Here is a 13,034-nt window from a genome sequence, read left to right on the forward strand (position 1 = left end):
GTCCAGCCCTGCTGCCTTGTGGGGTACAGGGAGGGCAGGAGCCAGGTGAACGCTTTGTGCTTTTAGATAGATTTTATTGGACTGTGTAATCTGAAATGCACATGGTAATTACCATACCAGTTCATGCAGCAGAGGTCTGACCCCCTTAACTTCTTACTTAGTCATATGCATATGCGTTTATATTTGCCATCTAAGTGATGAAAAGTTCTTGATTCAACACGTATTGCAGTCTGTACCCAAAAGTCAGTTCTGTTTTGATCAGTATTCTGGTATTTGTATGCTAATCATTTATTTCTATTGGTCTATTTTTTGCCTAATCATCTTCTTTTAGAGTTACAAAATTTTATGCATTGATAGGATAGAAAAGAAGAAAAACAAACAAAAGAAGAATACAAGACAAAAGTTGCATGCTTTAATTTTCCCTTGATCTGAACCAAGAAAGTCTCTTGGTAGAATTAGACTAAATGCTGCAAGAAAAGCTGTGTTTTATATACACAATGCTTTCATTCACACTGGGAAATAGGAAAAAAAAACCCACAAGTCAGTAACAGCTGTTGTAAGTTTTATAAGCACACATCCTGCTCTTCTCTTTGTTAAAGATTCTATCGCACTGTTTAATGAATAGCTTGCAATGAAGTGCTTTCTGTTGACAGAACGGCTATACACCACTACACATAGCTGCCAAGAAAAACCAGATGGACATAGCGACTACACTGCTGGAATATGGTGCTGATGCCAATGCTGTAACCAGACAGGGTATTGCCCCTGTACATCTGGCCTCTCAGGACGGCCACGTGGACATGGTGTCCTTACTTCTTACTAGAAATGCTAATGTAAATCTCAGCAACAAGGTAAGTGTTTCCTCTGCTTGGTGGTAAGGCAATAAACAAACATAGTGACAGAAAGGACAGGGGCCTCCAGTTTTATCCAGTATGATTCTGCAGGTTCTGGAAAACACCGTAGGTGTTTGAATACATATTGCTATTTCCTGTAGCAAAGAGAGCAGCGTGCAGCAAGTGCTCTGTCAGATTGAATGAACTGTATTTTGTAGTCCCCAGGTTTTGATGATGTCTAGCACCATATGCTGCAGAGGAATTTATAAATCCATCTCCCTCCCTGTCATGTTACACTCATCTGCCAAAATATGCCACCGGACAAAATGTCTTCCTCACTCTAGTGGTTAGTGGTGTTCGGGAGTCATTTAGGAGTCTCTAGAGACATGCATGCCCATTAAGCAATGATAACAACTAACTTGGTAAGGGAAACTAGTTCATTTTTCTTTGTTTTATGAGGTAGTAACAGTGAGGTCGTGAGAGATTTTTTTTTTTTGTTCCTTAAAGTAAGCAACTCTTCCTCCCCAGTGAATGTTCCTTACAGCACGGTGACTTTTACTGTAACTTCTCCTGGGGTCAGGAAGAGGAAAGCTAGTAGATTTTAGTTTCTGCAAGTATAACTTTATGGATTATTAAGTCTACTCTATGGTAATGTTTCTAGCAAGTGTGCAGCCTTTATTCTTTAAATGCTCGCCCTAGCCATCAGAGATTTTGCAAAGTGCAGTTTCAGTATGGATTTATGTGGCTAAAGTAGAAAGGCAAGAGTCAAATTTTACGTGGAGAATGTTTCTTATTCTCAGTAGGTAGAAAGACTTTGTGTCCTCTGAGGCTGTGGGTGGCGCTGCACAGGGTTGCTTGTTTTCAGTCCCTCCTTGAATAGCTTCTCTTGAGGGGGTTGATTTGCCCTCATGTCAGAGTGTGGGCTTGTGCAGTGTTGGATATGTATTGTATCGCTGTCGCACAGTCTTTCATGTACACATTCTGCATCACATTGGCTATGGAGAGCATGGTAACTGCTGCTTGGTATTTTGATGCAGTCCCACCTTTAGTTACCTGCAACATCTTCCAGTCTGTTGCTATTTGGTTGCAATCTCTTTTTTTCTCATTATACAGATAACAACACCTATGAAAAGTTATCCTGTACTTGCTTAGCAATGCACATTTCCTCTGAGCTCAGCACCTATATTTGAAGGCAGAGATTTAAAGCACAGCAACTCTGAGTTTTGCAATGGAAGTAAAAGGCCCTTTGTTTCCTTCAAAGTCCACAGGATAGTTGGGAGCTGAGTGCTCAGAGTCTCAGTGCTGACACTGAGCACCTACTAAAACTTTTAAGAAGGTTTGGCCCATAATGTTCAGGTCCCATTGTGTAATTTACAGTTGATTACTTTTATGTATTCCTGCGGTGCAACCCACCTAACCATTGTTGTCTTTTCACTGCCTTTTCAAGAGCAGTACAGTTACTGCCTTTGGTCAGGAGTCCACGCTGCAAGTTGTGGGTGGAATGTATGCAGATCTGTGAAGATTGATTTGGGTTTAAGGGTAGGGGATTTACCTAACCTAGGTAAGGCTTAAATCTGAGCATAGGTTGCTGGTAGAAATCTCGTAGAAGTCTAAGCAATTATTCAAAATTTCTTTTAAAGTCTTGCTCATTCTGAGGAAGTGAATTAGCCAGGAGGGGAAAAAATACTGCGCAGCTTTTTTCTCAAGTGCGTTGTATAATTTGCTATTCTGTATTTAATGTTGCACAAGGAAGTGTTCCTTGTGTGAAAGAAACATCATCTTCCTGGTTTTTAAGTTGTAGTTGCTTGTGATTGAATAGATCAGGAATCACAATGCACAGCTTCTAAGTGAAGGTAGAATTTTTCACTTCTCTAATGTCAGTAGGACTTTCTGAGTCTTACTGATAGTTGAATATGTATTTAATATTTATGTGCCACCTCTCAAGATTGTTACCTGCTGCTCCTCATTTACAGAGTGGACTGACACCATTGCACTTGGCTGCTCAAGAGGACAGAGTCAATGTAGCAGAGGTTCTTGTTAACCAAGGAGCTGCTGTTGATGCTCAGACAAAGGTATGGATGCCACTGTCAACATATATTGTTTTCTTTCAGGGGGGCAGAAGCCTGTAAACTGATCTAGTAAACAGTTTCAGAGTGATGCTGAAAAAACAGCAGTGAAACATTCCTTGTAATAAATTGTTGTAGAATATATTTTAAACACTAAAGACATGTAAACCTCCATGCTTAGTATTATATTCAGTCTGTGAGCTGTAAGCTTATTTCTTGACAAATGTTTTGATCAACATAGGTGTTTCCTACTGTAGAGTTTTACTGAAGGTAAGTGAGATTGAGCTGTTTTTTATGTAAATAAACTTTCAGAAAAGCTAGAACTCTCTCTACAGGATGTCATATAATCTTTTACCATATGCACACACTCACGTGGTTTGGTAGTTTGTACATGTTGCACGTACTAGCACTCATCTAACAGTAGAAACGAAACACAGGAGAACTGTTATTTACAACATCTATGTTTACAGCAAGAGAAACAATAGAAATGCAAAGTAGGCATTCCTGGTTATTAAGTGGTTAATAGTTCTTCCCATGACTTAATAGAGTTTATGGAATTGAGTAGTCGTCTTTTGCTGAGCTGTTACTAAGCAGTCATCCATAGGCATGATTCTACAAGCTCATTATTAAAGACTTACCGCTGCTCTCGGAGTTTGAATCAGCCTTCATGACTGAATGCCTACATTTCTCAGCCATTCTATTTTGCAAAGTACAGTGGACTGGTCTATTTCATAATACTGGTACATTCTAGGAAACCGACTTTTTTGAGGGTCCCAAACATTTTCTAGAATGATTGGGAATGGATTTTGGAACCCCAAGCAATAACTCCTCCCACTGCACACTATTGGTTTGGGTACAGTGTCTGTGACCTAATTCCAACAAGCTGTCTAGAGATTATTTTATACTTGCTATATACCATGCTTAGAATATAAAGATGATGATCTCAGTGTTGATTAAACTTAAATTCTTCATGCATTGCCTGGATCTAGGAGACGTTCAGTTAGCTGAGTAAAAAATCAGTTCTGATCAAGTACTTCAAGAGCAGCTGATCAAATCAACTAAAATAAATGAGGTCCCACAGTCTGATCTGGATATTTTAGAGACTTGTGCAAGATAAAAGTGTTAAAAAATCTGTTAAGTGTGTATCCTCAAGTTAGGTGTGTGCTTGCATCCCAGAAATGTGTGCCCAGCTGTCCAGCAATACTATCATTTTGTCATCACACTGACATTTCAAAAAAGGTTGATCATCTCTTGCTGGTTGGATGATTATAATTCACGATAGAGGGAAGAGTCATAGGTATCACCTGATTTTCCGTTGTGTAATTCCAACTGCACTTTTGTTTTAAGCTATTGATTTCAGTGATGTTATTCTGGCATGAAATTTAATAGAGTTCTGATGAAATCCCAGGAGTTTGTCCAGCTTTATACTTTTGTAACCTGTTCTCAACCTGTTCTCCAGATGAATCAGTGTAGGTCCTTATCAGCTTGCTAAATCATTCAGCAGCAGATGAGATCAGCCATGGTTCATTCTTTGCACAATTTCCTTAGATGTAACTGGTTGTCTTTCTGGAGAAAGAAAACCTACCTCGTTTTGGTTTGTGTAGAACAACCTGCTCTTTTAACTTGGTTAAGAGCTGAATCACCTCCTTGCCTGTAAAACTTGTCTCTGCCTTTCTCCCAGTCTTCTCCATCCCACAAATAGTAAACAGTCTAAGGAGACATTTATATCAACAGGTGCAGGCAGTCATGTGTCCCTTTTGCCTGCTCTCCCATGTCCAAATAGGATCCAGTTCTGGAGTAGTGGCCTTTTAGTCACATTAACATGGTATGGTGCTGAGATACTGTCACAGCTGAGAAGGAGAGCATGTCTGTTGGATTTCAGGGAAAACCTGCGCAGTTGCAGAAGCTCTGTGCTGAACTTTGCATGTGGCAGGATGGCAGCGTGGTCAAGCAAGCATGGAACTGTAGAGACACATAGGAAAAGGGCTTCAAATTCTTATTCAGAGATCTCTGGGTGTAGCTGAATTTCTTAACTGTATCTCTAGAAGTTGAATTAGTCATTAAATAAAACCATCACAAGTGAAAGAAAAAGAAAAGGGAAGCAACAACAACAACAAATAACAAAACCAAGGAATTGTATTTGGCCTGTCTGCAGCTTGAATCCTGCCATCGGTAATAGCCGTATCATTTTCAAGAAAAAAAAAATGCCTGTTGTTCACCCTCATTCTTCAGTTGTTCCTCATACCAGTAACTACTGCAAGTAAAGAATTGCTTCCTAGTATACATTTGTTTCCATGAGACATCTCCATAGTTGCCAGGACATGGAGCAGGAATTCATAAGTCAGGCAAAGTCCTCAGTGTATTTATGCAGAACTCCTCTTGGGTGTAACAATTTGCTGTTAATTGTGATTCTCATGTCTGGGAGAACATAACTATTAATCCTGTAGGCCTATGGTGATGGCTTGTACTTTTGCCTACCGTGCTAACTCATCTGCTCCTTAAGAAGAAAGTGCCTTGTGTCTCGAAGGACTATTCTGGTGGAGTGAGCTTGGTGGTTATTCCCTGGCTTCTGCAGGATGTCATCTGCTGGGTTTGCAGCAATGACCTCTGTAGACTCCTCACAGCCAGGTATGTGGAAGTTATCTGTCAGATACGCACTCAATACAGCCTGTGATATAGGACAAGTTGCAATGCAGTGCCATGTATTTTAACATGGAATAGTTTCTGCATTAACTGAAGATCATCTTGCATTCCTAAGAAAAGAGCCAGCAAGCTCTGAACTTCTACAGTGAAGGAAAAAGAGTTATGCAGTAAAAACTACAGTATCTTGACCACATGTTCTATACAGGTAAGGTTTGGATGACTGGCTTGTAAAATAGCAGTTCTGTAGTTACAGACTCTCTTGTTGAGATGGATTAACTGTTCTGTGGGAATAAAATGTCTGTGCGTGCTTCCCCTAAAACCAGAGGCACTGGGGAGCAAGATACAGCAACAGCTGAGTTGGCTCCAAAAGCACTGTTGCTATGCCTGCATGTTTGCCTGATACCATCCAGCACATCCAGTTCAGGTTTTTACTTAGTACGTAGAGTGTCAGAGGTGTGGCCATGTCTGCTCTAAAAGCCAAGAAGTCAGTTTGTGCAGCTTAGTGACAGTATGTTGGGGATCTCTGTGGGCCTCCAGCAATATCAGCACTAACCTTTCATTTTCTTCTTATTTCACTTATTTTATATGCTTTTGTTACCTTATTTGTTGTAGGCTAGACAAACAGCCAAGTCTTTTATTATTATTATTTATTAGATTCTCTCATCATCATGTTCCCCAATTAAATAAGTGTTGGTTGCGTCACTCCCACACAATTTCCATCAATGGAGGAAATACTCTTAAATATCTTAGCATGTCATTCAGCATCGTGGGTAGGGATCAGTGAGCTATCCGCTTCCACCTCTGGTGCAAGTTCTTTCATCATTGTTTATATATAACTTACAGTCCCTATGAAAACATCTAGAGTTTGCAGCTCTATCACATGGAAGCACTTCTTATTTCTGCTCAGGTTCACAGAGCCACGCGTATGATTTGGGGTTATTTGGGTGATTAAAAGGGAAGATTGGGCAGAAACATATTTAACACCCTGAAGCTACAGCAAGGAAGAAAAGATCTAATATGCTGGAAAATCTCTTCTGTGGGAGATCAGTCTGTATGATTTAAAAAGGTTTAAAAAAATCAAATCTAGTTTGTTAGAGAAGGCATAATAGGATCCTGATGCAAAGGCAGCAGCTTTTGTCCATTCTGATGTTGCATTTGTGTCTGAATTTAAGTATGTTAAAGACTATTTAATATGAAACTGTTGTGCAGTATCACATCTAGCTCAGCTTCCAATATTACGCACTCCTTTTGCATACAATACTGGGAGGTTAAAATTAATTTGAAGCTGTGCAGCAAGCAGATGTTTCTTCTCCTAGTAATCGTGTTGAGTGTGTAAAAGCTATCCTGGCACATGTGATGTTGGGTTTTGTTGCAGGGCTTCTGTGCTGAGAATTGGCAGGAGCAAATATTGTTTCATGGATCAGCAAATCTCCACATGTCATGTCTCAAACCCTTTTCCTGCTGGATAGCATTATTGTAGGATACGGCATTACGGTGATGGATTGACAAAAGAAGACCAACGGGAGGAGAGTGTTGGTTCAGTCAAGGATTTTTGTTCTGTGCAGTCTGTTTTCAGCAAACAGTTGTTACACCACGCTTGGCACTGGGCCTCTGGGGGAACTGGTGGTCTCATAGTCCCTGGTTGACAACTGTCTGAGTAATAAAGCCATCATAAAACTGCCTTTTGTTCCTAACACTGTAGCGCTGCTAGAAGATAAAGGTGACTGAGAGGTCACAGTGTTGTTTTTGCAGGTTGAGCTGGGCCTTTTGCATCAGATTTATTCAGAGAGGTTTATTCAGCTCTGCCTGCCCTGTTCTGAGAGGAGCCCCACAGCAGCCGCAGTGCTACAGCGGCTCCTAACTGTGATCTCATTTTTCTTTGGGAATAACCAATTTTCAAGTACAGAAAGAGATGGGAGGGGGCAGAGAAGGTGGAAAGTGCTATCAGGAAGAATCTCTTTCACAGAACAAACACATGAACGTGGGTATCTTAGTGTATCTTCATGGTACATTCTCTCTCTCTCTCTCTCTCTCTCTCTCTCTCTCTCTCTCTCTCCCCTTGACTCTTGGTGCATGCTCAGTTGTTATCCAGACATTTACGTGGAAATGTCCAGCCTAATAATGTGAGATAAAGAATCTTTGCAAGATAATTCAGCGTGGTAGGCCATGATTCAGCAAAGCTGTGTGTAGGTTACATACAGGTTTACTTGTTACATGGCATCAGAACCAGATGCCTTTGCGATCTTTGGAACAGGAGCATTATCTAGACTCATCAACAGTGGTGTATTGTAGCTTCATTGTCTGACATATACAGCCGAAAAACAAAAGCATAACAGCTTGAGAGTCAGCATGACTAGAAATAAGCAGTAATTCAAGCTGTTAGGATTTATGGTTATTGCCATTGGAGGATATTAAAGTAATGCACTGATGAGACACACGAGGCTTGTGATAATTTCCTTCAAAAAATTGAGGAGCAAAAAAAAAAAAAAAGGGGTGCTCTGTGTTTGTGTGTCTCATGAGGATAAAAAAAGCTAAGTATTTCTGATTTCATTTTTTGGCACTTATTCTTGTGGCTTTTGATAAGCCTTTCCCAGCTGCTAACTCCCATATTGCTGCTCATTCTTTAGAACAACAAGGAGCAGCATGGCAACTGACTGCCAGAAGGTGATGAGCTTTAGAGCTGTATTAAACAAAAGCCCTCATCTTCTTGGAAACAACTTCTTTAATATTAGGATGTCTGCTAAGTCCTTTAGAGATTATGCCAGTAAATATGACTCTGTTCTGCAGAAATGTTTGTAATTGCAGGGCTTTTATATATATATATGTGTGTGTGTGTGTGTGTCTATGTAAATAGTTCCTGAAGCAAAGTGTTTTAGCCTCCTGGATACATTTCTATAGGGAATGGAAGTAACAATGAGAATTAGTGCTTTTATAGTACATTTGGTTGCATAATCACAGAATCTGCCAGTCAATGTGTGTCAGAAAAGTTAACAATATCTGTTTTCAATGAGTATGTTGGGATGTTGAAGCTTTTAAAGTCCCACTAACCAATTGATTTCAAGTTCTGCTGTGGGAGAGAGAAGAAGGTATCAACAGTGGCTCAGAACTGGAAAGAGGTGATCATGTTAAAAAGGTTCAACCAAGGACCCAAGTCACAACAGGTGCCACTAAACAAAGGCACCAGTAGTAAGTTCTTAGTAATTGGAGACTTTGCTGAGAAGCACTGAGGCACCCAGCTGATGCCTGGATAACCTCTCTAGAGAGGTTTGCTGCCTGACAGGGACCCACATTCTGTACATTGAGAAGAGGATATTGGGTATGATGAAACCAGACAGCTACTATTCCCTCACAGTCTTTCAAGCTGGGTCACGCGAGGCTGCGACCAGGAAATTAAAGAATATAATTAAGACTTTGCATCCCTTTGTCCTTAGGGACAAAGGAGCGGAGTAAAGCTGGCTACTCTTTAAGGATGCATTTCTGTGAGCACAAGAGCTTTCCATCCCTCAGAATTAGAAGGGAGGCGGGAAACTGGCATGTCTTGGCAAGGACCTGCTGGTCAAATTACAGGAAAAGAAGGGCATGTATAGGCAGTAGAAACAAGGATGTGTCACCTGGGAAGAATACAGGAGTGCTGTCAGGACGTGCACAGATGGGATTAGGAAAGACAGGGTGCAGATGGAACTGAACTTAGTGATAGATGTTAATAACAAGAAGAAGGGGTACAATAGGTACTTTGGTCAGAAGAGACAGGCCAAAGAGAGCATACCTCCTCTGACAAATGTGAAAGGAGAACTAGCTACAACAGATACAGAGAAGGCTGAGGTACTCAATGAGTTCTTTATCTCAGTCCTCACTGGCAGCTGGGATTCTCACATTTCTCACATCCCTGAACTTTTTGGTGGGAACTGGGAGAGCAAACTCTACCCCACTGTAAGGGCAGAGCAAGTCTGAGACTGCTTCATGAGACTGAATGTGTACAAGCCAATGGGGCTGGATGGCATGCATCCCAGGATCGTAAGGGAGCTGACTGTGGTTGCCAGGCTGCTCTCCATCATATTTGAAAAGTTGTGGCTGTCAGGCAAAGTCCTTGGTGACTGGAAAAAGAGAAACATCAATTTATAAGAAAGGGAGGAAGGAAGCCCCTGGGAACTACAGGCCAGTGAGCCTCATCTCTGTGTCTGGGAAGATCATGTAACAGATCCTCCTGAAGGCACATTAAGGCACACATTAAGGCACTGAAGGTTAAGCAGGTGATCCAAGACAGCCAGCATGACTTCACGAATAGGAGATCATGCCTGACCAATCTGGTGGGCTTCTGTAATGAAGCAATGCCATCAGCAGACAAAGGGAAGGCTAATGCTGTCATTTGCCTAGACTTTTGCAGTGCCTTTGACATGGTCCCTTACCACATGCTTGTCTTTAAATTTGAAGACATGGATTTGAAGAGTGGACTATTTGGTGGATAAGGAACTGGTTGGAAGGTCACGGTCGGAGGGTAGTGGTTAGTGGCCCTATGTTCAGGCGGAGTCCATCGATGAGTGGTAACCCCCCAGGGGTCTGTTTTGGGACTGGTACTCTTTAACATCTTTATCAGTGACATAGATGATGGGATCAAGAGCACCTTCAGCATGTTTGCAGATGACAACTTGCAGACCAAGCTGAGTGGTGCAGTTAATACTGCAGAAGGAAAGGATGCCATCCAGAAGGACCATGATAAACTTGAAGGGTGGGCCAGTGTGAACCTAATGAGGTTCAACAAAGTGAAGTGCAAGGTTTTGCACTTGGGTTGGGGCAATCCCAGATATGTGTACAGACTGGGAGAAGATCTCCTTCAGAGTAGCCCTGTTGAGGAGTACTTAAGGGTCCTGGTAGATTTAAAAAAAAAAAAAAAAAAGAAGAAGAAGAAAACACGAACAGCGGTGTGCACTTGCAGCCTGCAAGACCAACAGTATCCTGGGCTGCATCAAAAGAGGGGTGGCCAGCAGGGAGAGAGAAGTGGTTGTCCCTGTCTCGAAGATGATCAGAGGACTGGAGTACCTCTCCTACGAAGACAGCCTGAGGGAGCTGGGCTTGTTCAGCCTGGAGAAGAGAAGGCTGTGGGGAGACCTCATTATGGCCTTCCAGTATTTAAAGGGAGATTATTAACAGAAGGAAAAACAACTTTTTACATGGGCAGATAGTGATAGGACAAGCGGGAATGGTTTTTAACTAAAAGAGAGGGGAGATTTAGATGAGGTGTTAGGGGGAAGTTTTTCACAGAGAGGGTTGTGAGGTGCTTGAACAGGGTGCCCAGAGAAGTTGTGGATACCCCATCCCTGGGGGTTTTTGGGGGCCAGGTTGAATGGGGCCCTGGGCAATCCGGTCTAGTACTTGATTTAGCGGTTAGCAACCCCGCCTGTGACAGGGTGTTGGAACTTCATAATCTTTGTGGTCTCTTCCAACCCAAGCCATTCTATGATATAAATGCAAATGATATACTTCTCTGAGCTAGAAGCAGTTGAATGCAGGAATCTGTACTGTAGTAAAGGATATTCTTTCTGGGTCTCTGACACTGAAAGGACATGCTGATAATTAGTTTTATTGTGATCGCTTCACTAGTTACTGTAAACATGAAAGATGTCCTCTGGTAGCTGAGGTCTGACATGTGACCCTCTGTGTCACACCTGTATCATTCAGCCATCAGTGACTGCGTGCTGAGTTAGGCACTGCCTCGTGAAACATGATGTGATGTGACCACAGGGTACTTCAAATTTAAAATTAAGCTCCGAGGCTCCTCTGGGGAGTTCAGATGGGAAACTGATATTTTGCCATCAGGCTGGTAGGTGCACACATGGCTACCTGGGACATGCGTGACACCTGCAGCAGGGAAGCCACCTATCAGCGAAGGCATCTTCAGCTGCCAAGCTAGGGGAACCAGAGTCTTCAAAGGGGACTGCTTTGGCTCAGGGACACCAAGAGCTGTGGGAGAAAAGTGACTGTATCACTGTGAAAATGTTGTGGTGGTGCTTTCTGTGCCTGCCCAGTTTCTACCACATGTTTGGAGGGGAAAAGTTTTCCCTCCGTCTCAAATCTGAACAGGAGGCAGGTCAGAAGCAACAAAGAACATCAATAGTTACTCCTCTAGCCATTTATGAAGATAGCGCATGTAAATATTTGTATATACCATTTGTAGAAGGAAATTGATGTCACAGTGCAGTAAATACTGGGGGTTTCATAGCTGCTTTTTCATTATTCATTGTTATAGGCCAGAGAGAGGAGTCTTTACAGATCACTTCAAAACTAGAGTTGAGATCAGCTGTCTTGGCTCTTCAACTCTCTCCAGATTTTAATGTTTTAGGGATATTAACAGGGGGTTCCCAGAAGGTGGCCGCTGACTTTGGCTTTTATCTCCCTAGTTAGTCTTACAGTGTATGATTTTATACAGGCCTGCATTTTGAAGGGGTAGAAGGGAGTTAAGTTTCTTGTATGAGGAGGTTTCACTGCATTCGTTTGAACTGTGTTTTCAGAGTTTGTTTTAATCTGAATTTGTTTGAAACTTTGGAGCAAGGGTGACAGAAGCTGAGTTTAAGGTAGTTGGTATGAGAATGCTCACCTTTCTGCTGAAGTCTCAAAACTGCAGCTACTGTACTGGGGAGTCATGTCAGACTTGGATCCTGGGCACTGCTTGAAAGCTCTCAGGCCAGCCCTATGCTAACAGTGACTGTAAGGCAACGTTCCAGTGTTCAGGTCACGATGACTATGTTTTAATTAGCATTTGGGCTTTTACCACTGCACAACTGTTTAGGAGGAAAAGTTCATTGTAGTCATTTGGCATCTGATCCAATGTTCATATTAGTCAGTGGAAAAATTCATTCTGCTGATAACAGTGGAATTTGAATCTGTCACTGTTTCTTGCAATCATTAACTCATCTTGGTTGTCAGAGCTAGTAGTTTCTTTAGATGGCAGTATGTAATCAACTGAAGGAAATATACACACCCTAATTTTTAAAGCTACCATCTACTAGCATGTACTAATACAGATGAAAATAGGTAACCCTGTGTGAAGTAGCATCAGGCTCAAAGTGTCCTGAAGAAAATGGTGCATCTAAACCCACGGGCAGTTCAAACTTCCCTAGAGTGGAAATAGTTTGTTTGAAGGGTTTTCTTTCTTTCATATACTCACAGAGATTGGAAGGGATCTTTGGAAATCATCTAGTCCAAACCCCCTGCTAAAGCAGATTCCGCTAGAGAAGGTTGCACAGGAAAACGTAGCTCTGACCTCACAACTTGAACACGTAGTGTAGGGCTGGCTCCTGAACCCCAGTCCAAGGCAGACCTTGGACTTGCCTTGTTGGTGCTTTTGACCCAGTTGTCTCAACTTGCCACACCTCACTGAGTTGTGTGCATAAATGAAGGATGGCAGTCTACAGCTTTTAACTCTGTGTGCCTCCTGGGCAGTAGACTTTTTTCCTCAGCAGAAAAGTGAAGGCCCTTTTTCTGCTTTTGAACACTG

General features: G+C 41.9%; 1 protein-coding gene across 13 annotated transcripts in view; it reads left to right on the forward strand.

The window, feature by feature from the left end:
* Positions 1 to 13,034, forward strand: part of ANK3 (ankyrin 3) — a 344,913-nt gene that overhangs the window by 244,632 nt on the left and 87,247 nt on the right. For all 13 annotated transcript variants that reach the window (XM_040702299.2, XM_040702301.2, XM_040702300.2 and 10 more), the window contains 2 exons: positions 654 to 851; positions 2,807 to 2,905. In XM_040702299.2, coding sequence (XP_040558233.1) covers positions 654 to 851; positions 2,807 to 2,905 — 297 coding nt within the window. The remainder of the gene's footprint in view (positions 1 to 653; positions 852 to 2,806; positions 2,906 to 13,034) is intronic.

The sequence above is a fragment of the Gallus gallus genome, chromosome 6, assembly GCF_016699485.2.
Source record: "Gallus gallus isolate bGalGal1 chromosome 6, bGalGal1.mat.broiler.GRCg7b, whole genome shotgun sequence".
In the NCBI taxonomy this organism is placed as follows: Eukaryota; Metazoa; Chordata; class Aves; order Galliformes; family Phasianidae; genus Gallus; species Gallus gallus.